General features: G+C 36.8%; 1 protein-coding gene across 1 annotated transcript in view; it reads left to right on the forward strand.

Moving 5' to 3' along the window:
- The first annotated feature begins 674 nt into the window (after positions 1–674).
- REL (REL proto-oncogene, NF-kB subunit) overlaps positions 675–22,710 on the forward strand; it is a 43,653-nt gene continuing 21,617 nt past the window's right edge. The window contains exons 1-4 of the mRNA XM_090281344.1: positions 675–981; positions 11,819–11,961; positions 13,865–14,013; positions 17,935–18,026. Of these exons, the coding sequence (XP_090137470.1) occupies positions 972–981; positions 11,819–11,961; positions 13,865–14,013; positions 17,935–18,026 (394 nt within the window). The 5' untranslated portion in view covers positions 675–971. The remainder of the gene's footprint in view (positions 982–11,818; positions 11,962–13,864; positions 14,014–17,934; positions 18,027–22,710) is intronic.

A 22,710-nucleotide genomic window follows, 5' to 3' on the forward strand; every position in this document is an offset into this window, starting at 1 on the left:
CAGTGTGGACCTTAAGAGTTTAAGAAGCTTTACTAAGTAAAGTACGTAAAGTTAACTGAGCCTTCGCAATTTAGATCTATACAGGGAAAATAAGACTGCAGGGGTCCCCATATGCAAATACATGAAGTACAAGTGAATATCGGCGTCAGCCGCTGCCGCACTTCCCCTCCAGGGCTCACCGCGACCTAAGCGCTGCGCCGCCTCTCGGCGCGGGGGCGAAGATTTGCATATGCGAAATCGGGAAGAGGGGGAACCACCCAACGAAAACCCCGGGCTTTACTACCCTCTAGCAGGGGAGGGCCAGCCCCACTTCGCCGCCCGCCCCGCCCCCAAGGGCTCCCGGGCGGCCGGCCCTCTCGACGCCAGTGCATCCTCCTACTCGCTCCTGAACTTTAAACCACGCTCAGAAGAACAACCTGGAGGAGGGGGATTTCTCAGAAGCCGGCGGCTTTCGCACGCTCAGGACCGTCACCTGCCGGTTCCCAGTGCTCCCTGCGATCCCGAAGATAGCCCGCACCAGCTCCCCAGACCCGGTCCCGACCCGCGGCCGCTCCCGGGTGGGAGCGTGGGCGGGGCACGGGAAAGGCAGAGCGTGGGCCGCCGAGGGCAGATGCGCGCGCCGCGAGGACGCCCCGTCCCTCCGCCCCCGGGGAAGGCGGTGGCCAGGAGCCTACGTCAGCCGCGGGAAATCCCCTCACTGCGGGGCTTCGGCGGTGACTTCGTTGTGCTCCTGTGGCGCTCCGCCCCCTGCCCGTGGCTCCGGCACTCTGGACGGAGGACGCCAGGCGATTTGGAGCGCGAGAACTAAGGGGGTGGGAAGGTGTGAGCCGCAAACCAGAGGAGGGCGGGAAGGAGGAGGAGGCTCCGGGAGGTGGTCTGAGAGACTGCGGGGTCCCGCAGGCAGAGGATTGACTGGAGGGCTGACTGACTGCGGCAGCCTCCGGTCCTGACGCGCGGAGAGGAGCGGAGCCATGGCCTCCGGTGAGTGTTCCGGGCGCCGCGGGCCAGTGCCGGACTTGGGGATGGGGGGCGGGGGTAGGAGCTCGTCCCGGCGTCTTTCTGCTCAGTGTCGGGGGCTCAGTTTGGTTGTGGGGCATTCTGTCTTTAAAAATCGCCTTATCTGGCAAATTGTCAACTTTGTAAAAAGTGGTTCAGGGTTTTCGTGAGAAATCAAAGCCACGCTCTGTAATTTGATGCCATTATAATAGCCGGAAACGTAGAAATTCCCAAAGACTTGGTTTGGGGGTTAGGGAAGTGATAATCTACACAAAGGGAGGCGAGAAGTTCTTGTATTGAAAAATTGATTTATATTGAAATGGTGATTTTATGTTTTAGACCAGGAATGAGGAACCTCAGGAGAGCTCTGCTTTTTTTAGTTTAATTTCATCCAATGCTAAGGGTGTGATCGCTGTTGGGCTGACAGTTGTACGGAATGTGTGCCTTTAAAAGTCACGAGTGGTATTTTAACAAAGCGTAAGTGAAAATGTTCCTCACCAAAGTGGATAATTTTTACTGTAAAGTGTATACGTGCTAGTTTACGGAGAAGTCGAGTTTGTTTGTTTGTTTTCCCTTTGTTGGGGAGAAGGGGAAAGGGGATTTTTTTAGAGTACCCATGCTCTAAAATATGGATAGGAATGAAAACAACTTTGTTTCACTTAGGTAAATATTCATTTTCAGTTAATAGATGCGTCAATCTCTTGAGAGAAAACGAGTTTACCAAGAAACAGCTTAGACGGCAAGGGAGGGAGTCTCGGATTTGCAGCCATGGTTGATTTTAGGTCAGCCTGTAACCGAAGGGAAGTAAATCGAGCTTACTGCGTTCGAGCTGGACCTTTTCAGGATTCTGGTGCGGTTCGTAGGGACGCGTTCCCAGCAGCGGGAGCAGCGGGAGCAGCGGGAGCAGAGGCGGAGGTGTTTAAAGGTTTTTCATCGACGCTTTCCTGGCGGGCTTGTTTATGCCTGACCATCCTCTCCAGTCCCTGGGACAGTGACCTTCAGTAGAAGGCTGATGTCTGGCAGAGAAGAGGAAGTTGAAAGCTTAGAGGACTTTTTAAAGGGGTTGAGAAAAACGCTGCCATCCATAGCTACTGCTGTAGACTGAAAAGGAAATTGGGTTGATGACATTTGATTTCAGTTTGTCTGTGGTTTTCATGTGAGAATACAAGTGGAGTTTAAACTGTTTCAACTTTCTCTGTATCCACTGACTTCCAAACTTTCAGATATTCTTGAAAATTGTTAAGTTCAAAGCGCATTTAGATTAAAAGTGCAAAGATAACTTGAAATAGTATATTAATTTATTGGTTATGAGAGCTTGTGTGAAAGTAGTAGAGTATGGGAAGCATTATAAGTTTAAAAAAGGTCAGCCTGCTGGCAATTGAACCAAACTTTATTCGTATATGGCATGAATGTAATACTTCTAATTCTTTAAAAACAGGGGAAAGAATTAACTATAATAGAATATTGTAAGACCCACATCATTTAAAAATGTGATACAATTTAAACTTGTTTAATGACATTTTGTGCTGTTGTGAGGGCTGATTCTCTAATTAGAAGGGGAAATTTTTTTAAGAAATAATAACTTGTGAGTTATCACAAGTTATTTAAATTGTAATTCAGTTGTTTGAAAACGACTAAGCAAACTTTTAAAACGTAGTCTGGGTGTACTTTTCGTAATCAGTTGTAAAGACTGAAAAAGAGTCACTAAATTATAAATTCCCATCCTGTTTTCAAATAATACTTTAACAGAGTCACAGAAAAAAAAGTGTGCTCACTTAGTTTATCACTGTCTAGTTTACATTGTTTGTAGTAAGGTAGTATTAAAACCTCAAAAGGTATTTTTATTGATTTCCAAGCCTTTGAGACCATTTCTTCATTTCTCCCCGGATGTCATATGTAAATAGGCATGTGTAGTTGAATATGTGATCTGTATAACATAAAAAGTAACATCATAATCTCATAAGCAAATTATATAAGTACCATGAATAACTGGGGCTTTGATTATATATATTTCTAAATTTTGTTCAGGTAAATTAATCGGATTATTTAGAATCTCACAGCTTGCATTCTATTAAGTTGTCTTTTTAAATTGCACCCTGATTTTATTCTTCTGACATGATTAATCAGAATAGGCATTGTGAGGAAAAATATCCCTATATCCATTAGGCCATTATTACACTTGTATATTTAAATAAAATTAGCTATTTTAAGCTTCAGTTTAAAGTTTCTCATTGTTGCAATAAAAAATATAAAGTATTCTTGTGTGCACATAGCTCTCTTTACTAATAAATAGTACTGTCTTTGGCAAAATATGTTTTAAAATTTAGATAATTTCTTTTTATTACCAGTTTTCTTCAATTTAGTCCTGCTGTGTCATATAGGAAATACCCAAAGAAATTGTTTCTGTAAACCACACACTACTTCCCAGCTGTGTCTGTAGTGTGAATATCAAGAAAACTATTTCTCTTGAGTAAGGGGGCAGAAAATGTAAGTGTGGTGCAACTTAAATTTTTAAGTTTAAGTAGAGCTGCAGGCTGGAATCAATAGCTAAAACAAATGACTTCTTTTTTAAAATAAAAGACTACACACAAGTATGAAGGCTGTTTCAGAAATGCAATTCATGAAAATGTAGAAATAACAGTAATATAAAGGAATGGAGATGATAGATGATAGAGGTGGAGAAAAGGGAATGAGTGAATGAAATGACTAGTGAGGAATCATTTTGGGGAACACCTAGGGTGTGTGTATTGTAGGATCTTAAATACAGTTTAAGGACTCAGCATTCCTTTTGTTCCATCTTTTTCATCTGTTCTCTGCAAGTGATTGGTGTTGTAGGTACATGATCTATGTAACTGCATGGCATATACTTTATTTTATACCAAAGGAAATTCTTTACTGTAAACAAGATGTAAAGTACAACAAAGAAAATATTATGCAAATTGTAAATCACAAGTGTTTTTAAAATTTATTTTTAAAAAATGAACAAAACAAACAAGCAAAATAGAACCAGAGACCTGGAAATAAGGAACAAACTGAAAACGACCAGAAGGGAGGGGGGGGAGTAAAACAAGGTGAGGGTAGGGGAGAAGGGGAAGAGTCTAGTCAAAAAACAAATGTAAAGGACCCGTGAACATGGACAACAGGGTTGGGATTGATTGGGGTGGGACAGGGCAGGGGAGAACAGTGGGGGAAAAAATTGGGGCAACTGCAATTGACAACAATAAAATAAAATAAGATGAAAATAAACAAAACTCTTCTTGCTTTCCAAGGGTCCAAGTTTGGATGTCAGAAATCTAGGTCTGATATAGAGAAAAATGTTAAAAAGGAAGATGTAGGGACATTTTTTCATTATATATTTTAAACAATTCATTTTTGTTTTAACACTGTATACCATTCACTATACAACAGAATATAATAGAAATACTGTTAACAAAAGTAAATATTCTAGTAATTTTTCTCCCTACTACTTTCTCCTACCACCCCAAACCTCCTAAAAATTAGCAGGAAAATATTTGTCCATTAGTGAATATTGACCATTAACATTGCATGGGATATACTTATGATAAGAAATATTTTAAATTCATATTTAAATGAGCATCCTATAACTTTTACTTTTAAATCTGGCAGTCTTAATCAAGACAGATGATTTGGCCTTGCCATCTATTTTTAATTTAAATACCTGAAAAATCTAGGACAGGTTTTAAATATTTCTCTACTTTTTCACCCTTGAAGTGAAATTTTTATTGAACACTTATTTTTTCACCTTGCAGCAATGGACTCTAGCAGTAGAATCTCTATTGCCAAAATCTTTTACATCTTTTATTTACTTTGTGATGCAGACATCAGTCAAATACTCATCTGAAAATTTTCTTAGTTGGATTCTTATGACCCAATTGAGAATCAGCCTGATATATTGGGATAAACATGGACTTTAGCTCATGATGGACCTTAATTGTTTATTATTCTACTTCTACCACTCTGTGATATAAAAATGGGAATAACTACTGCAGAGTCTGGTGAGGAACAAATGTGATAATGTATGAATGTGTTAGTTTTCTTCTGTAGGAGAGCAGTTTGGGGACTCAAATCTGTAGGAAACAAATTACTAGAGACCCTTGGAACTTACTACTTAAGTATCCTAATGATTCTAGAATTTTGTGAAACCATAAAGCCAATATTAATTAACTAGATTAGATGCTAAATAGAAAATACATCTTTCAAGAATGCCCATTTACTTTTAAATAATTTGAAATGGCTCTGTGTGCATTTAAACTAGGGGAGTAGAATTTGACTGTGATGTTTGGACTCAGTGTATTTTTTTTCTCCTTTGTCCACTCAAATGATAATAAATATTCTAAAAAAAAAGTAAATAAAAATTGCTTAGTTGATAGACCATGTGTCCTTTCACCAGATTGATTGATATAACTTATCTAACTTATCCTCTACTTGATTTCTTTTGCACTTTCCATGTTAGTCTTTTTCCTTCCTTATGGGAATTGACTTAAGTTTTCTTTGCCCCTTTGTTACTTGCATGCAATTCTAGCTATGTAAGAAATGGTAACTTAAAATTTTTATCGTAATACGAAGAAACAGAAAAACTCACCTGTTTCTTAAGGTAAAGAAGATTATCACCATGATTCATCTGGGTTCCTAATTTGGTGGAAAGAAGAATAGGTTTTATTTTATTTTTCTCCAAAGTGAGTAGTGGTGATATTTGGGAAAGTATATATTAGCTCCATTTGCTCCTTTGGGTCTCTGTTATCCGATACTTTTGTGAGGGAGATGCAGTCTATAGTCAGTTATTCTCAACTGTGGTGTTGACACATTGGTATGTTATAATCATTTGTGTGTTGTATTTTAAGAAATATTTTTAATGATAACATTAATTTTGTAAACTATTTACTTTTTTTAAAGAAGATTCTTTAGAGAGAGGGGAAGGGAGGGAGAAAGAGAGAGACATAAATGTGTGTGACAAACATCGATCAGCTGCTTCTTGAACACCCCCAATTGGGGAACTGGCCCACGACCCAAGCATGTGCTCTGACTGGGAATCAAACCGTCAACCTTTCAGTTAGTAGGCTGGTGCTCAACCCACTGAGCCACACCAGCCAGGGCCAATTTACTCTTTAAATAAATCAGAGTAATTAAAGGCTATCCCTATAATAATGTTTCCCGCCCACCCACCCACCACACTCCTTGTTTACTTGCATTTGGACAAGCTTTTTAGAGTGGGAGGGAAGAGGAGTGAGGAGTGAGAATTCCTCTGCCTACTTTATCACTCAGCCCATACTTGTATGTGAATTTTTGGACTACTTCTCTGGGTATGTGCATCATTGTTTCCACTTCTTTATGTTTTAGGGCACTGGTTCTTAATCAGGAATGTGTTAGAATTGCTTGGAAGGATTTTTCAGAAACATGTCTGGGCTTTAGATGAATCTCTGTTTCTATTCAGCAGATCTCAGGTAGGCTCAGGGCATGTATGTTTTGAAAATCTACCTAGGTGATTCTGATATACAACCCCAGTATGAACTCTGTTCCAGGAATTTCATTGGATTTAAAAACTCGCCTATACCAAGAGGCTTATCTTCTTAAACTAAGTTGCATTTATTTTAGTTTATTTGCTGTATCAGTTATTGTGAATTTACCCCCAGCTGCTTTTCAGCTTGTTGTTCTTTGAGATTGACACCTGGGATCCCAGCTGTCATATTTGCTAATGTCATTCATAATTTCACATAATTTTGAGCTTTAGTTTTATCATCTGTAAAATGGGATAATAATTTTTATTCTGTTTTTATGAAGAATAAATGTAAAAGGATTACATGAGAAATGATAAAGTGATTTAAAAGTGTTATAATTACTGTAATTAATATTTTTTGACTGTGTAATTAATGCCCTTTCCCAATTCTAGCTATAAGGTTGTTGTTTACAATGTGTCTATTTCTGAGAATTGATGATCCATTTTTAACTTATATTTCAGTGTAATTTCTTTTTCCATCTTACAAACTCATGCTTTATTACATAGTCACTATGTTTTAAAATAGCACTCTTTGCATAAGTGCAGATAAAAACATAAATATATCTTGCAAACATTTATGCTATATTTCAAATATTATTCTGACCTGTATTGGCTTTTTACAATATTGTTCAAAATATAGGGATCAATCCCAGTTTATTAGTCAAAAGTACAGTAATCAATTTGTTTAGAACCAGTTTTGAAGACTTTTCAGTGCTTTTCAAAACTTGAGTGATTTGAGATAATAATAGTTAAGAGTACTCATTTTCCCTACAATTCCCTGATTTATATTTTACCTTGCACTCCACAGATGATTACATTTCATCACTTCTTTTATCTTCAGGAAGAATTGCACTTCAGAACAGGGTATTGAAGAAGGAAGAACTGGTACATTGTACTGATGCATAATATAAATGATTTATAGCTGGGAAGTTTTTAAAGAACATAAATACATATAAAGAAATCCAAATATGAATGGGTGTGAGGAGTATGAAGATGTAGCGATTCTAGTATATATACAGAGTACTATTTTTTTCCACAGTAGTGGAATCTGTTGAAGAAAATCTGATTAATCATGAATATATAACTTATACAAACTAAAAAGTCTTTAGATTTTTTTTCATTCATTCAACAGATACTTTACTTAATATCTGTGTGCACGGCACTGATGAATAAGATACAATTCCTGCATTCAAGTAGCTTGAAGAAATAAAACAAGTAGCTTTTTTTTTCAAGTAGAAATAGTGTTCCCTAAATTATAGTTATTTGAAATGATTGCCATAAACAAAATACTATGGTAGTTTAGAGGAGGGGGAGATTATTTCCATCTGGGAAGTGTTGAATATTACAATAAACTTTGGTTGTTAGTAAGACTTTTTACTAATAAAGAGCTCCTACAATAGGAAGAACAGGTTTCAAGGGTTTTTTTAAGTATTTGATGTTATATAACATGTATGTCATTTTTATAATTTAAAAATGTTTTAAAATGTTTTATTTAATCTTTAAACAAATGCTTTTTTGTTCTCTTTTGTATAGACTTTCATACACACTTTCTAGTTTAAGGAAGTGTGTAACCAGTGAAATTATTTGAATTCTCACTATGAACCTAGCACTTTTGTTCACACTCCTCCCCCAAAAGTTAGCCACTTACCATTAATGATGTCATTCTATATTGAATTCCCACCAAGACACCTTTAAATAAGTAGTGGGCAGGGATTTATTTGACCTTTAATTCAACCACATAAGTGATTTAATATATCACTTAAAAATTACTGTTGAGTATTTTGAGTTATTGCAAGGAAAATGTACTTTCTTATAAATATTCCTGCAAGGATATATGAGTATGTGAAATATTTGAAACTGAAATGTGAATTTGGATTACTTAAAATATACAAAAATATATAGGGATGTGAAATTATGAAATACTCATCTGCATGCCTTACATTTTTCAGTAAAGTGGAAATAAGTATTATGAACTCGATTAGGTTAAAGTCAATTTTTTCTACTCTTTGTCCTTTGAATAAACAAAGAGGTAGTAGATTCAAACAAAAGAAGTCTGAACCAAACAGAATAAAATTAAAGGTAACAGTAATACTTTACTCAGTGACACAAAGTAGAAACTATGGAGCTATCATTGATACTTTTTCTTAACCCTAATGTTCAGTCAGTCACCAAGTACTGTCAATTTTATCTTTTAAATAATCCTTCATTCCTGTTACCACTAACATATTTCAGATATACCTTCATCATTGTCCATATTATCATAACAGCCTCTAAAACTGATTACCTTGCTTTCTCTTTTCAATCTGTTCATTGCTACCAGAATTCTTACTCTAAAATGCCAGTTTGATCCTGTGATTCCCCTGCATAAGATCATTCACTGATTCTCTGACAAAAGCCAAATGTACTCTGGCTTTTGGTTTTCTTTCTAAGGGTAGAAAATGCACCCCAATTCTATTGGGCCTGTGTTGGTGATTCTTAACTCTTCTCTTCCATGGGGGCTGTATCTTCTATACTGATACATCTTTGGACACATTGCTCCCTTTCCCTAGAATGCCTGCCTGCCTGCCTGCCTGCCCGCCCACCTTCTCTCTCCTCTCTCTCCACCTTTTTGCCTCGTTAACTCCTTTTTTCCTTTGATGTATAGTTAAGCATTCATGACATTTTTGTTTTTATTATCAGAATTTTGTTAGCATAAACAAAACTTTGTTCATCCCTTCTGTAGTCTAATAATTTGTGGCATTTGTCTGTCTCACTGTTCTGTAAAATCCTTGAAAGTGACAGTTGGGATACCTTCATGGTGTAAGAAACAAGGGAATACTGACTCCCAAACCCGTAGAAACTCATTAGTGACAAAGGACAAATGCAATTAGAGGGTCTTAAGGGCAAATGTAATTAGAGAATCTCTGAGAAGGAAGTTGACAGCATTAGCATATTTACAAATCACAAAAGGGGTATTTAGATAATCGAGTTAGATTGTAACTCAGGAGTATCCAACATGGAGAAATGGGGAAGGAATGGAAGAGGGAGGGGGATTTTAGATGCGTTAGGGATAAAAGCAGCCAACTCCCTCTTTTGGCGCGCACATTCTCCTGGCTGAGGTTGTGCCGGACTCTGCAGACGTGAATAAATGCCTCGCTTTACTGCTCAAGTCCTGTGTCCCGGTCTTTATTGTGAGCATTTCTCACAATGGTATCACTATAAATAATTGTTTTTGAGAAAGCATCTGAAATAATTGACACTATTTACAATTTGTTATATGTGAGACACTTGGTAAGCACGTAATGTTATTTCTAATCCTCATAACAACCCAATGAGGTAGTACTGTTATTATCTTCTTCATCTTATAGAGTGGGAGATTTAAGAATTTTAATAACATCCAAGGTTTTCATTGTTAAGATTTGGCGGGGTAGGATCCAAAAGTCCTCTTCTCCATAATGTACTGATAAGACCCACTGTGTTACCCTTTCTGAAGATTTGTTTGCATTGTAACACAGGATAAGTCTATAGTCAAAAAAAAGGGGGTATATAATTTTAGTATATAGGCTGCTGAAGTGAACACACACACACAAAAAATGGATATCTAGTTGTGGCAATTTAAAAATCACCAAATGGATTGAGGGAGGTTTTTTTTCCTGATGGAAGTTCTCTTCCTGTGTTCTGAAATAAAGACACATTGTTATGTACTCTTTGTAAGCACACTTGAGTGTCTTTACTGAACTTTTGTTTCCACAATTTGGATAAGGGGGATAAGGGTGTATATGTTTTAGACAACTTTATTGACCTATAATAAATTGCACATGCATGAAGTGTGCAATTTGGTAAGTTTTGACACGTATACAACCTTGAATCGTTACTACAATCAAGATACTTAACATACCTTCATCCCCCAGTTTCCTCATTATAGATCAGTTTACACATTCTATGATTACATGTATATATGGAATCATACAGTATGTGCTCTTTTCATCGGGTTGCTTTCACTCAGCATAATTATTTTGAGATTCATCTATGTTGTGTGTATTGGTAGTTCATTCTAAAGTTATATATTTTGAATTACATTTGTTATAGAAAGTAAATAATTTTCTTTTGTTACATCTTATACTTTAGAAAAGGTTTAGATGAGACTGACTGAAAATTATGTTGAATCTAAAGTCCCTTCTGGAATTTGTTTTGATATACTATAATAAGTCCATTGACATTCTGATGGAGATATAAAATCTTACATATCCTTCTGCAAAGATTTAAATGCATTTTCATTTTCAGTGAGATCTTTTAGTCCACACTTAAGATTCTAATGTAAAGTCAAGCTGTTAAACTCACTTTTGGAGTACAATATTGTACTTAAGAAGACTTTATTCTTGCCTCTTCTGTGGGGAAATTAGGAGAAACCCTTCTGCTTGGTCTCATGTGAGAAGCGGGTATCCTTGAAGTGGCTATCCCAGTACTTCATATTCATTAACTCCATCTTATTTAGTTCTTTTTCTGGAGTTTTGATCTGCTCCTTCATTGGGGCCATATTTTTTTGTCTCCTCATTTTGGCAGCCTCCCTGTGTTTGTCTCTATATATTACGTAGAGCTGCTTTGACTCTGTGTCTTGGTAGTGTGGCCTAATGCAGTAGGTTTTCTGTAGGGTACAGTGGCACAGCCTCCCCTGTCACCCAAGCTGGGTGCTCAGGCTGCACCCTCTTGTGTGGGCTGAGTACTCCCTCTTCTTGTAGATGAGTCTTGCTTGCTTTCAGCAGGTCAATAGGAGGGATTTACCCAGTCCAGACAGCTGGTAGGTCTGGCTGTAACCCCTGGCCAGTATCACCTCTCTTCGTGGCTTTTGGAGGTGGTTGGGTGGGGTTCGGATGTGGTCTGTAACTGTCTGCTGGGTGTGCAGGCCCTGGGGTTTCCCGGATGCCCATGGACATGAACAAAGGAGGGAGGATCGCTGGAGAAAGTCGGGGGTGCTGGGTGGAGGGGAGCAAAGGGGGAAAAATTGCGACAACTGTAATAGCATAATCAATAAAAGAAAAATTTTAAAGATAACTTTGCATTGGTATTAGGTGTAGATATTAAGCGATAAAGTGCTAACCAATAAGTATGATTTGAATGACTTGTATTAACACTGTATATGAACGCAATTGAAATGGGAGAAAAAGGTGTTTTTACCACCCAATCTTAAATAATTACATTTTAACCTTGTTATTTAATATTGGGAGGGAAAATTTTTTAGTCTGATGTTTTGGAAACAATTAAATGGTTAAAATCCATTGTTATTGCTATCCTAATCTCACCCAACCCCCCTTTTTAAAAAAATTTCAGGTGGGTATAACCCATATATAGAGATAATTGAACAACCCAGGCAGCGGGGAATGCGTTTTAGATACAAATGTGAAGGGCGATCAGCAGGCAGCATTCCAGGGGAGCACAGCACAGACAACAACCGAACATATCCATCTATCCAGGTAATAGACTATTCTCCTGTGTGTGTCTCACTCTTAGTCGCTTCATATTTTAGCTACAGCAATTACATTAAAGGCCTACTTTCTTTACAGTCATCTCTGTGGGCTTTTCTTTTTCTTTTTCTTTTCCTTTTCTTTTTAATTGATTTGTACTAGATAGATGTCTAAGGTCATTTCTTAAATATAGCATGGATTCTTCATCCCTTCAGATAGTTATTCATTATTTTTTGTGTTTTCCTAAGGAGAGGGATTCACATGTTTACTGTACATTGGCAGCTTTTGGGTGATGATTCCTTTTATGAAACACAGCACTCATGAGGAAAAAGCATGCTCTCCTTCTAGCAGTGAGCATAATTGTTCTGTAGATTAAAAACATGGATTTGGGAACTCAATTAGAATTCTTCTTGTAAGCACCTGGGTAAACTAAGGGCTATGAGAAAGGAGAATGAACATCTTGCCCCCTTTTTCCTTGCCTTTATTGCCTATCCCTGATCCTCTGTGTTTCATTGACGAATTTGAAATACAGTCACTTTTCAAATAGTTTTTGATCCAAAATGACTTTGGTAATATGCTATATTTATAAAATATATTTATATTAATATACTATATTTTATTTGATATTTAGTAATTTTTATCCTTTAAGTGCCAATTAAAAACTGTAATGGCAAAGTGAATTTTGAAAAGTGTAATTTAGTCTTTCATCAGCAGTTCTTAATTCACTGTTCTGTAACTAGATTATTTACAAAGCTTATTTTATTGAACTTAAAGGGAATGCTAAATTATAAAATAAGACAATGGCAACATTATTGAATTCCAAGTTCCTAATTTTTATCACATTTTTTGGCAGCAATATGGATTTGAGTTATCTAAGTCCTTTTATTTAAATGTTAAAATGGGAGAAATGCTAATTAAAGCAAGATAAGAAAATACTGTTTTTCTAACCTTTGAAGAGCAATTATTAACTCTTCCCCATAATTCAGCTTATTCTGTAGGTTCTCTAAAATATTTCTAAGATCTGTGTCCTTACCATTCCAGGAGGTTCTAAACACTTTACATCTTGAGATCTACATAGCCCATATTGCAGTTTTAAGTGGTTACTCTCTCTTTTATTCAAAAAGGCAGTAAACACTTACTGGTTGCTTTTCAAATTAAGTTTAAATTCAGAATTATGGATTTCAGTGTCCTCTTACCTGTAAAGCTACTCATTGTTACCTAACTACCTTGTTCCATTGTTGTAAGCTGGTTTTTATATTCTCTGCTTTGTGTTTGCAAATTTGCTAGCTTCTAAACCAAACATTAGTTTCTCCCCATGCTCACAATGTCCTCTTCCCATGCTTAACTCTCTTTATTCTCAGTGTTCTAGATGTACTTACTGTGTGAAAACAATTTTGTGAAACTCAACTTGATTTATTGTCTACTGTACAGTGAATGCTTGGGATATGCTTACTGATGGACAAACATTTTTGTGAGATGAAATGTCACATTGGTTTGAGTGAAATGATCCTGTGTACTGGTGTGCTGTCGTATTCAGTGTTGCTTAAATATATAATTTGAAAGGATGTTTATGGTATGACAATGAATCTTAAGAGCATGGCATTCAGTGACTTAACATCTAAATATTTTCTCATGCTCTGTGATAATGTTTTGGTATAATTTTACTTGTTTTTAAAAGGAAAATAAGCAGAAACAGATGATATGACCAACTGAAATTAATATGCCAAGTTCCTTGGCATATTCTTCCCTGCTGGTATTCTCTGGGCTGTTTCATCTAAAGTGCAGCTGCCAGCCAATTGGACTTTTATTTATCTGGTGCTAACTACCTTATATGAATTTAATTCTCATTAATTAGATCATTTCTTAATGAGAAATATTTATGGATCATCTATTGTATATCCCCCTTTTTCAGATTATGAACTATTATGGAAAAGGAAAAGTGAGAATTACATTAGTAACAAAGAATGAACCATTTAAACCTCATCCTCATGATTTAGTGGGAAAAGACTGCAGAGATGGCTACTATGAAGCAGAATTTGGACAAGAACGGAGGCCTTTATTGTAAGTATACATCTTTAGGTATCAGATAAGCATAGGATACTCTGTTTCCTATCCATGTACTTCTGATATTTTTTAGCAGAATAAACTAATTCTCATTCTACTTCTGTTTACTAGCAGGTACATTTAAATTTTCTTACCATTTGCATTAGAAGTACCCGTTTATTCTGTTTAATAGATATAGCTCATGATAGTAGCAGGAATGTCTTTATTGTTACCTAAAGTAAGTATATAGAATAGAATATTTTATGGTGTGGTTTCTTTTTAGTTTTAATAACTTATGAAAAGTTGTTTTCCATAAATTTTTACTCTAGCTCTTCATTTAATAGTTAATCTTAAAATTGCCAGATGTGAAAAAGTCAACTGGAAAACTGGAACTATTATTTAGAAAAGGACAGGTAAGGTGAGGCTGCCAGAAGATGGGTCCATTCGTTATGTTGATGAGAAAATAAATTCATCAAACCTTTCTGGTAGTCAGTTTAACAGGTACATAGCAGAAATCTGAAAAATATGAATGTCTCTTGAACTGGGAATTTATCCTCAGGAAACAATTTGTTAAACATGTTCAGACACTTAACTATGGTAATATTCAATGCAGTTCTGTTTGTAATGACAAAAAGTTAGAAGTAACCCAGATGATAAACAAAGGGAGATTTGGTAAATAAACTGGTATATCTATACAATGTACTCCTATGTAGCCTTAAAAATAACATTACAAATATGTCTTTCTATAGAAAGATATTTACAATGTGGGGTGAATAGGTTTAGAACAGTATGTGATTAATAATCTTTTGGTTTAAAATAAATGTGTACATACCCATGATAGTAAATACTCTAAGGGATTAATAATAGTTGTCTGTGGGTAGATAGGATTGTGGGATTTCATGTTTTTCTTTTAACTTGTTTTTACTTTATAATTCATTTTTTAAAAGATTTTATTTATTTTTAGAGAGGGGGAAGGGAGATCACTAGAGAGCAAGAGAAACATCGATCAGTTTCCTCTTACATGCCTACAACCAGAACCAGGCCCACAAAACCCAGGCTTGTGCCCTGACCGGGAATCGAACCAGCAACCTTTTGGTTTGTGGGACATTGCCCAGCCCACTGAGCCACATCACTTAGGACTATAAGTCATTTCTTTGTGCTAAACATGTATTAAGTTTAGGGAAAAGTGGAACTAATTTCAACAGGAAAAAACAATAGTTGCCTCCTTATGTATTAGTAGTAACCATTTAGAAAATATACTTTAAAATGTTTTTCTTACAATAAAAACACAAAGCATAAAATATCTAGTAATACAAACTTGGCAAGAAATATTTCCTATTTATATTATTTGACCTCCCAGCAGCATTTTACACTGTAGATCACTCCTTCCCAAACATTCTGATTTCTTGATTTCTGTGAGAAAACTCTCCTGTTTTCCTACTTTTCTGGCTGTTTCTTCTTAATCCTTCAGGCAGTTAAATTTTTGGACTACCACTCACACAGATGCACATGTTGAATTTACTAACAGGTGTCTCCTAAATAGTTCTGAGTCAATCCATTTATCTCAGTGCTCTCTATCACTACCACACTACTATTACTGTGGTCTAAATGAGGACTGTAAAGAATAGCCTTCTGACTGGTCTTCTCATGTCAATTCTTTTTGTGTCTCTTCTTTCCCATTATGTCCTGCAGTTTAGCCAAGATCTTTTTAAAAATTAAATTTATTTATTTATACAGTGTAGTCTTTTCAAATACAAATCTCATGGTCACCTCTCTGCTTAAAACATGTTAATGGAAATTAGGACAACATTCCTTATAAAACCCACGTGACCCACTTATATTTCTAGCCTTCTGTTATACTGTGTTCTCCTTGATCTTGATACGCCTGTTTCCTATGCTCGCAATTCTCTTCTGTAGGGTCCTTTGCATGCTCTTTTCCTTCTGCCTAAAGTCTCTTTACTCTCCTCTTCCCCTAGTTCACTTATGTTCATAATAAGTATCACTTCCTACAAGAAGTCTGTCTGCCCTCTCTGAATTGATCAGTTTGTTGCCATCACAGGGCTCCCATGGCATCATGTACGTTTCCTTTATAAAAATTGTCATGGTTTCAGTTTAGCATTTGTGTGTGTGTGTGTGTGTGTGTGTATGATTGCTTAATGTTTATCTGCTTCAGTAGTCTAAAGGTTAGCAATTTTTTTTTTCTGTAAAGGGCCAGATAGTAAATATTTTAGGCTTTGCAGGCCATGTGGCCTGTGTTGCAACATGAACGCACACATAGACATACATAAACAAAGCCATTTCATTGTGTTACAGCACAGTTTTTCTTAAAAACAGGTGGTAGGCCAAATTCGGTCCATGGACCATATTTGGCCATCCCCTGCGCTAGACTGTGAGCCACATGAGGAGAAGATTTCTGTATCCCCATTACTTTCAGAGTTTTTGGTATGTGGTAGGAACCCCAAAGCTTGTTGAATGACTATGAATCAATGAATCATTCATTCAAGTAATCTCTATGATCTTTGGTTTCTTCATGTCAGCATTTCAGAAATCTTTACTACTTCTAATATTCTGTGAATAGCAGTCAAATATGATTCAGATGAAACTAAATCAAGTAGTGTATAAATATATTAAGATGGAGGATTCTTTAAAATCTTTTGTCAAAGACAAAGTGAGAACCAAGTTAATAATCTTTCAAAGAAGTGGAATACTTTTGAGGAATAGGATTGGGTTTCGGGGTTTCAAGAAAGGATTATGAATTTAAGATTCATTTTTTTAATCATTGACGGCAGAGGAAGGAAATGTCAAGGATATTTTAGGTGATAACAAAATCACAAGTGTGGTGAATGTGAAGAGCGTAAATATGCAGCAGCCTGAGCATGGAGTGGGCATATAGGGCAGGCAGCCTCCTGTTGCAAAGTGCCATGTGAAGTTCGAACAAACAGTAATGTTATTATAATCGTTTTTGCTTCCTTATTCACACCCACCCAACTTCAATGATGTCATGGTTTTTCCATGTGGGAAGAAGTATGACTACTGGTGGTAGGGGAGTTCCCCCAACCATCATCTGTAGTATACATGCAAATTAGTAATATTTGTAGCTATTGAGAAGTTTTCCATAAATGACATTCTAAACTTTTGTTAAATATTATTGTTAGTATCAAACATCTTTATAATTAAACACATTTCAGTGCTTTCTTATGATGAGTGATTATTGTAACTTCATATATTATGGCATAAAATTCATTCCACTGCTACTAGCTGTGAAGCCAGGGTTCAAGTATCAGATGTCTGTAGAATGGAGTGGGTCAAGGTTGAGAGCACTAGCAGGTACCAGAGCAAACTGGAGAGCCCTGCCACAGCTCCAGCTAGGTAGTTCTGTACCAGCCTACTGTTGCCAGACCTTTAAAATGTTCAGAAAGCAAGAAATCCAGACATTTATATGCAATTACCTGATTGTGAACATTTTTTTAAATGTAGACAACACTTTTATGGGCTCAACAAAAGACACCTGTGGGCTTCAGCCTGTGGGCTTCTTTTTACAACTTTTGCTTTACGTTATCAGATATACAGATGTTAGTGATTTGATAATGAATTTGTTTAGAAGTGAATTTGGCTTTTTGGTGTCATTTTCTGTTAATCCTCGTCTACTTTGGTATATTTGGCAGAGACATATTAGTAAAGTGTAATTGTAAAATACTATATGCAAAAACTATATAGTATATATTATTTTTCTTTTAACAGTTCTCTTAGAAATATAACCCCACTTTTTTTACCCTCACATCTTTATCATAGCAATTGGAAGTTTATAACATGCTTTACTATCTCCATCTGAGAGTATGGTGCCTCTTCACTGTTGGATATATGCTTGATACTTGCAGTATTCTTTTGTATTTATGTGTTTAACTATAATTCAGTTTGAAAGTTCTGTTTTCCTTCTAGTTTTCAAAATTTGGGTATTCGATGTGTAAAGAAAAAAGAAGTAAAAGAAGCTATTATTTCGAGAATAAAGGCAGGAATCAATCCTTTCAATGGTAAGTATGTTTTATATAATCATTTCTATTACTTTAATATTGACTTATTTGTGTAAGTGATTTCTATTTGTATTTGAAACCTATGTTTTAAAAGCTATCTTAAGTTCTATGCTCACTTTTCTACTTGTTGGCTTAGACCTGTGTCTAAGTAATGAAGTACCAGTAATTAAAAATATATCACAGTGTTGAAAAAAAATTCTTATACTTTCTTATATCAGTGGAAAATGCCATTCTTCTTTAAGAAAAGCTCAGAAATGTTCTTTTTTACATTCTGGAATGTAAAGCTCTTTTTAATTGAAGTATTATTGACATACAATATTATATTAGTTTCAGGTGTACAACATAGTGATTTGACATTTATATACTGTATGAAGTGATCACTACAAGAAGTCTAGTAACCATCTGTCACCATGCAAAGTTATTGAGATATTATTGACTGTATTTGCTGTGCTGTACTTACATTCCTGTGAGTTAGTTATAACTATAAATTAGTATCTCTTAATCCCCTTCACCTTGTTTCCCATCAGCCCCACCACCCAACCCTCTGGCAACTATCAGTTGGTTCTCTATATCTACAGGTCTGTTTTGTTTTGTTTGTTCATTATTTCAGTTTTTTTCATTCCACAGATAAGTGAAATGATGCAGTATTTGTCTTTCTCTGACTTACTTACTTTGCATAACAAATAGCAAGATTTTGTTCTTTTTTGTGGCTGAGTCATACTCCATTATATATGTATGCTGCATCTTCATTATCTGTTCACCTATTGATGGCCACCTAGGTTGCTTCCATTATTGTAAATAATGCTGCATTGAGCATAGTGGTGCATATATCTTTGCAAATTAGTGTTTTCATTTTCTTTGGATAAATGCCCAAAAGTGGAATTGTTGGATCCTTCTTTGTCTCTTGTTATAACTTTTGTCATTAAGTCTGTTTTGTCTGGTATAATAAGTAATGCTACCCCAGCTTTTTGTTTTGTTTCCATTTTTTTCTCTTTTTAGTGTATTTTATTGATTATGATACTACAGTTGTCCCAATTTCTTTTATCTTTGCTCACCTCTGCCCATTTGCCCACCCCCCTTAGTTCATGTCCATGAATCACGCATATAAGTTCTTTGACTTCACCCCTGTTACTATTCTTAACATCAACCTGTCTATTTTGTACCTACCAATTATGCTTCTTAATCCCTACCACCATTTTCCCATTTCTCCCCCTTCCCCCTCCCAGCTGATAACCCTCCAGATGATCTCCATACCTATGATTCTGTTCCTGTTCTGGTTGTTTGCTTAGTTTGTTTTTTGTTTTTTGTTTTTGTTTTTTTAGATTCAGTTGTTGATAGTTGTGTGTATGTTATTTTAATCTTTGTAGTTTTGACCTTTTACTTTTTCTTAAATAAGTCCCTTTAACATTTCATGTAATAATGGCTTGGTGATGATGAACTCCTTTAGCTTTACCTTGTCTGGGAAGCACTTCATCTGCCCTTCCATTCTAAATGATAGCTTGCTAGATAGAGTAATCTAGGTTGTAGGTCCTTGCTTTTCATCACTTTGAATACTTCTTGCCAGGCCCTTCTTGCCTGCAAAGTTTCTTTTGAGAAATCTGCTGATAATTTTACAGGCACCCCTTTGTAGGTAAAACTCTGCTTTTCTCTTGCTGCTTTTAAGATTCTCTCTTTATCTTGAAACTTTTGGCACTTTAATTATGATGTGTCTTGGTGTGGTCCTCCTTGGGTCTAGTTTATTTGGGACTCTCTGTGCTTCCTGGACTTGTATATCTATTACCTTTGCCAAATTAGGGAAGTTTTCTTTCATTATTTTTTCAAATAAGTTTTCAATTTCTTGCTCTTCCTCTTCTCCTATGATTCTGATGTTGGTATGTTTAAAGTTGCCCCAGAGGTTCCTAAGCCTCTCTTCATTTTTTTGTATTCTGGTTTCTTCTTTCTCTTCTGGTTGAATGTTTTATTTCTCCTTTTGTTCCAAATTGTTGATTTCGAATCCTGGCTTCCTTCCCTTTACTGCTGGTTCCCTGTATATTTTTCTTTATTTCACTTTGTGTAACCTTCATTTCATACTTTATTTTTTTGCTGCACTCTGTGAGTTCTATGAGCATCCTCATCACCACTTTTGAACTCTGCGCCTAATAGGTTGGCTCTCTCCATTTCATTTAGTTATTTTTCTGGGGTTTTGTCCTGTTCTTTCATTGGGGCCATATTTCTTTGCCTCCTCAATTTGGCAGCCTCCCTATGTTTGCTTCTGTGTATTAGGTAGAGCTGCTTTTACTCCCTTAGTGTGGCCTATGTAATAAAGGCACCTGTAAATTGTGTAGGGTAGAGCCTTGGGTAATCGCCAAGGCAGGGCCATCCGCTCCACTGCTTTGTGGCTCTCTGTTGTGGGGACAGAGAGGGGACAGTGCTACTGCCTGGCTTCTGGCGATTTTTCCAGCACTCACCCTGTTACAAGTCACTACACTCACTTCCAGTTTGCAATTGGAGCCCTTCTAGTTGCTGCCCTGGGGTTTGCGTACGTTCTAAGACTATGCGGGCCCTTTAAGCGGCAGTGTCTTCTACCACGCTAGACCCCACTGGTTTTTACAGCCAGAGGTAATATGGGGTTATCTTTCCAGTGCTAGAACCTTGGGCCATGAGGTCCAGCCTGGGGCTGAAATCTCTTGCTCCCAGAGTATCCCTCCCGATTTTTATCCATCACACGTGAATGTGGGATCCTCTGTTCCAGTGCTGCCGTGGCTTGTCCAAGCCACATTGCCTCCCCACTCACCTCTGAGTTTCTAACCCTCCTACCAATCTGGATGAATGTGGCTTCTTTAAATCCTTGGTTGTCAGACTTCCACATAGCTCTATTGTTATTTCCTTTTGAGATCTGGTTGTAATTCTTTCTATGGTTGCAGGAGGAGGTGAAGCATGTCTACCTATGCTTCCATCTTGACTGGAAGTCAGGTCTTTTTTTTTTTTTAATCTACTCAGATACCCTATGTCTTTTGAATGGAGCACTTAGTCCATTCACATTTAAAGTAATTATTCATAGGTACGTACTTATTGCCATTGTAATTTTCTTCATACTAGTTTTATAAGTGGTTAGTCTAATATTTTTACTATATATTTCCTTTTAATAACTAGTGAGGTATTTTTTCTTTCAGATATTTTCTTATTTCTAGCTTTGGCCTTTTCTTTTCCACTTAAAGAATTCCCTTTGACATTTCTTGTAAAGCTGGTTTAGTGGTGATGAACTCCTTTCACTTTTGTTTGTCTGGAAAACTCTTTGTATCTTTATATGTCCTTTACCTCTGAATGATAACCTTATAAGGTATTCTTGGTTGTAGGTTTTTCCCTTTGTTCAGATATATTCCTTTGAATATATCCTGCCACTCCCTTCTGGCCTGCAAAGTTTCTGTAAAAGATAAGCTGATAGTCTTATGGGCATTTCCTTGTATGTATCTAGTTGTTTTTCTCTTGCTGCTTTTAAGATTCTTTTAAATTTTAACATTTTAATTATTATGTGTCTTGACATGGGTCTCTTTGGGTTCATCTTGTTTGACACTCACTGTGCTTTCTGAACTTGGATATGTTTCCTTCACCAGGCTAGGGAAGTTTTTAACCATTATTTCTTCAATTAGGTTTCTTGTTCCTTTCTCTCTTCTCCTGCTGGGAACCCTATGAATGTTAGTATACTTGATATTATCCCAGAGGCCCCTTATACTATCTTCATCCTTTTAAATTCTTTTTTCTTTTTCATCTTCCAGTTGAGTAATTTCCACTGACCTGTATTCCTTACCACTGATCCATTCTCTGTGTCATCTGATTGGCTGTTGAGTCCCTCTAGTTTTTGTTTTGTTTTTTTTTCCATTTCAGTTGTTATATTCTTCAGGTCTGATAGGTCTTTTTCTTTTCTTTTTACAATTTTTATCTAATTTTTTAAAGTTCTCACTGAGTTTATCCACTTGTCTGCAGAGTTTGATTAGCATCTTTATGACCATTTCTTTGAATTCTTATTTTTAATAAACAGCTAACCTCCATCTCATTTAGTTCTTTTTCTGGGGTTTTGTCCTGTTTTTTGTTTGGAACATATTCTTTTGTCTCCTTGTTTTGCCTGTTTGTTTCTGCATATTAGGTAGATCAGCTACATTTCCTGATCTTGAAAAAGTGGCCTTGTTTAGAAGGTGTCCTGTGCAGCCCACTGATGGATAAACCCCCTTGTCACCAGAGCCAGGTGCTTCACAGGTGTTCCCTATGTGGACTGGTGTGGCCTCCTGTTGTGGTTGGGCCACAACTGCTAAGGACACACTGGCAGGCAAGGCTGGTTACTTGGCCACAACTGTTGCAGACTCACTGGTGTGCAGGGCATGCCTTTGGTGTGCCCAGCTCTGAGGCCAAGCCATGCTGTTGCAGACGCACTGCTGTTTGCTCTTGCTGACAGAGGCTGCCCACCAGGTATAGCAGGGAAGGAGATGCTCTCGGGGGATGCCACCCTGGGTAAGTCCTCAGGAAAACATCAGGGTGGGATGAATAATGTTAACAAGGTTAATGGAGTGTCAGAAATGGCACTTGCCAGTGTCAGACCAGCTTGGTAGAAGAATAAAGAAAGAAAAATTGTCACCCACCAGCACTTTTTACTCAGGAGAGAGTTCCAACAAATACATGTTCCACTAGCACACACCCTAAAATTAATCAG

This window comes from Furipterus horrens, unplaced genomic scaffold (assembly GCF_987537825.1).
Source record: "Furipterus horrens unplaced genomic scaffold, mFurHor1.1.pri manual_scaffold_6, whole genome shotgun sequence".
NCBI lineage: Eukaryota > Metazoa > Chordata > Mammalia > Chiroptera > Furipteridae > Furipterus > Furipterus horrens.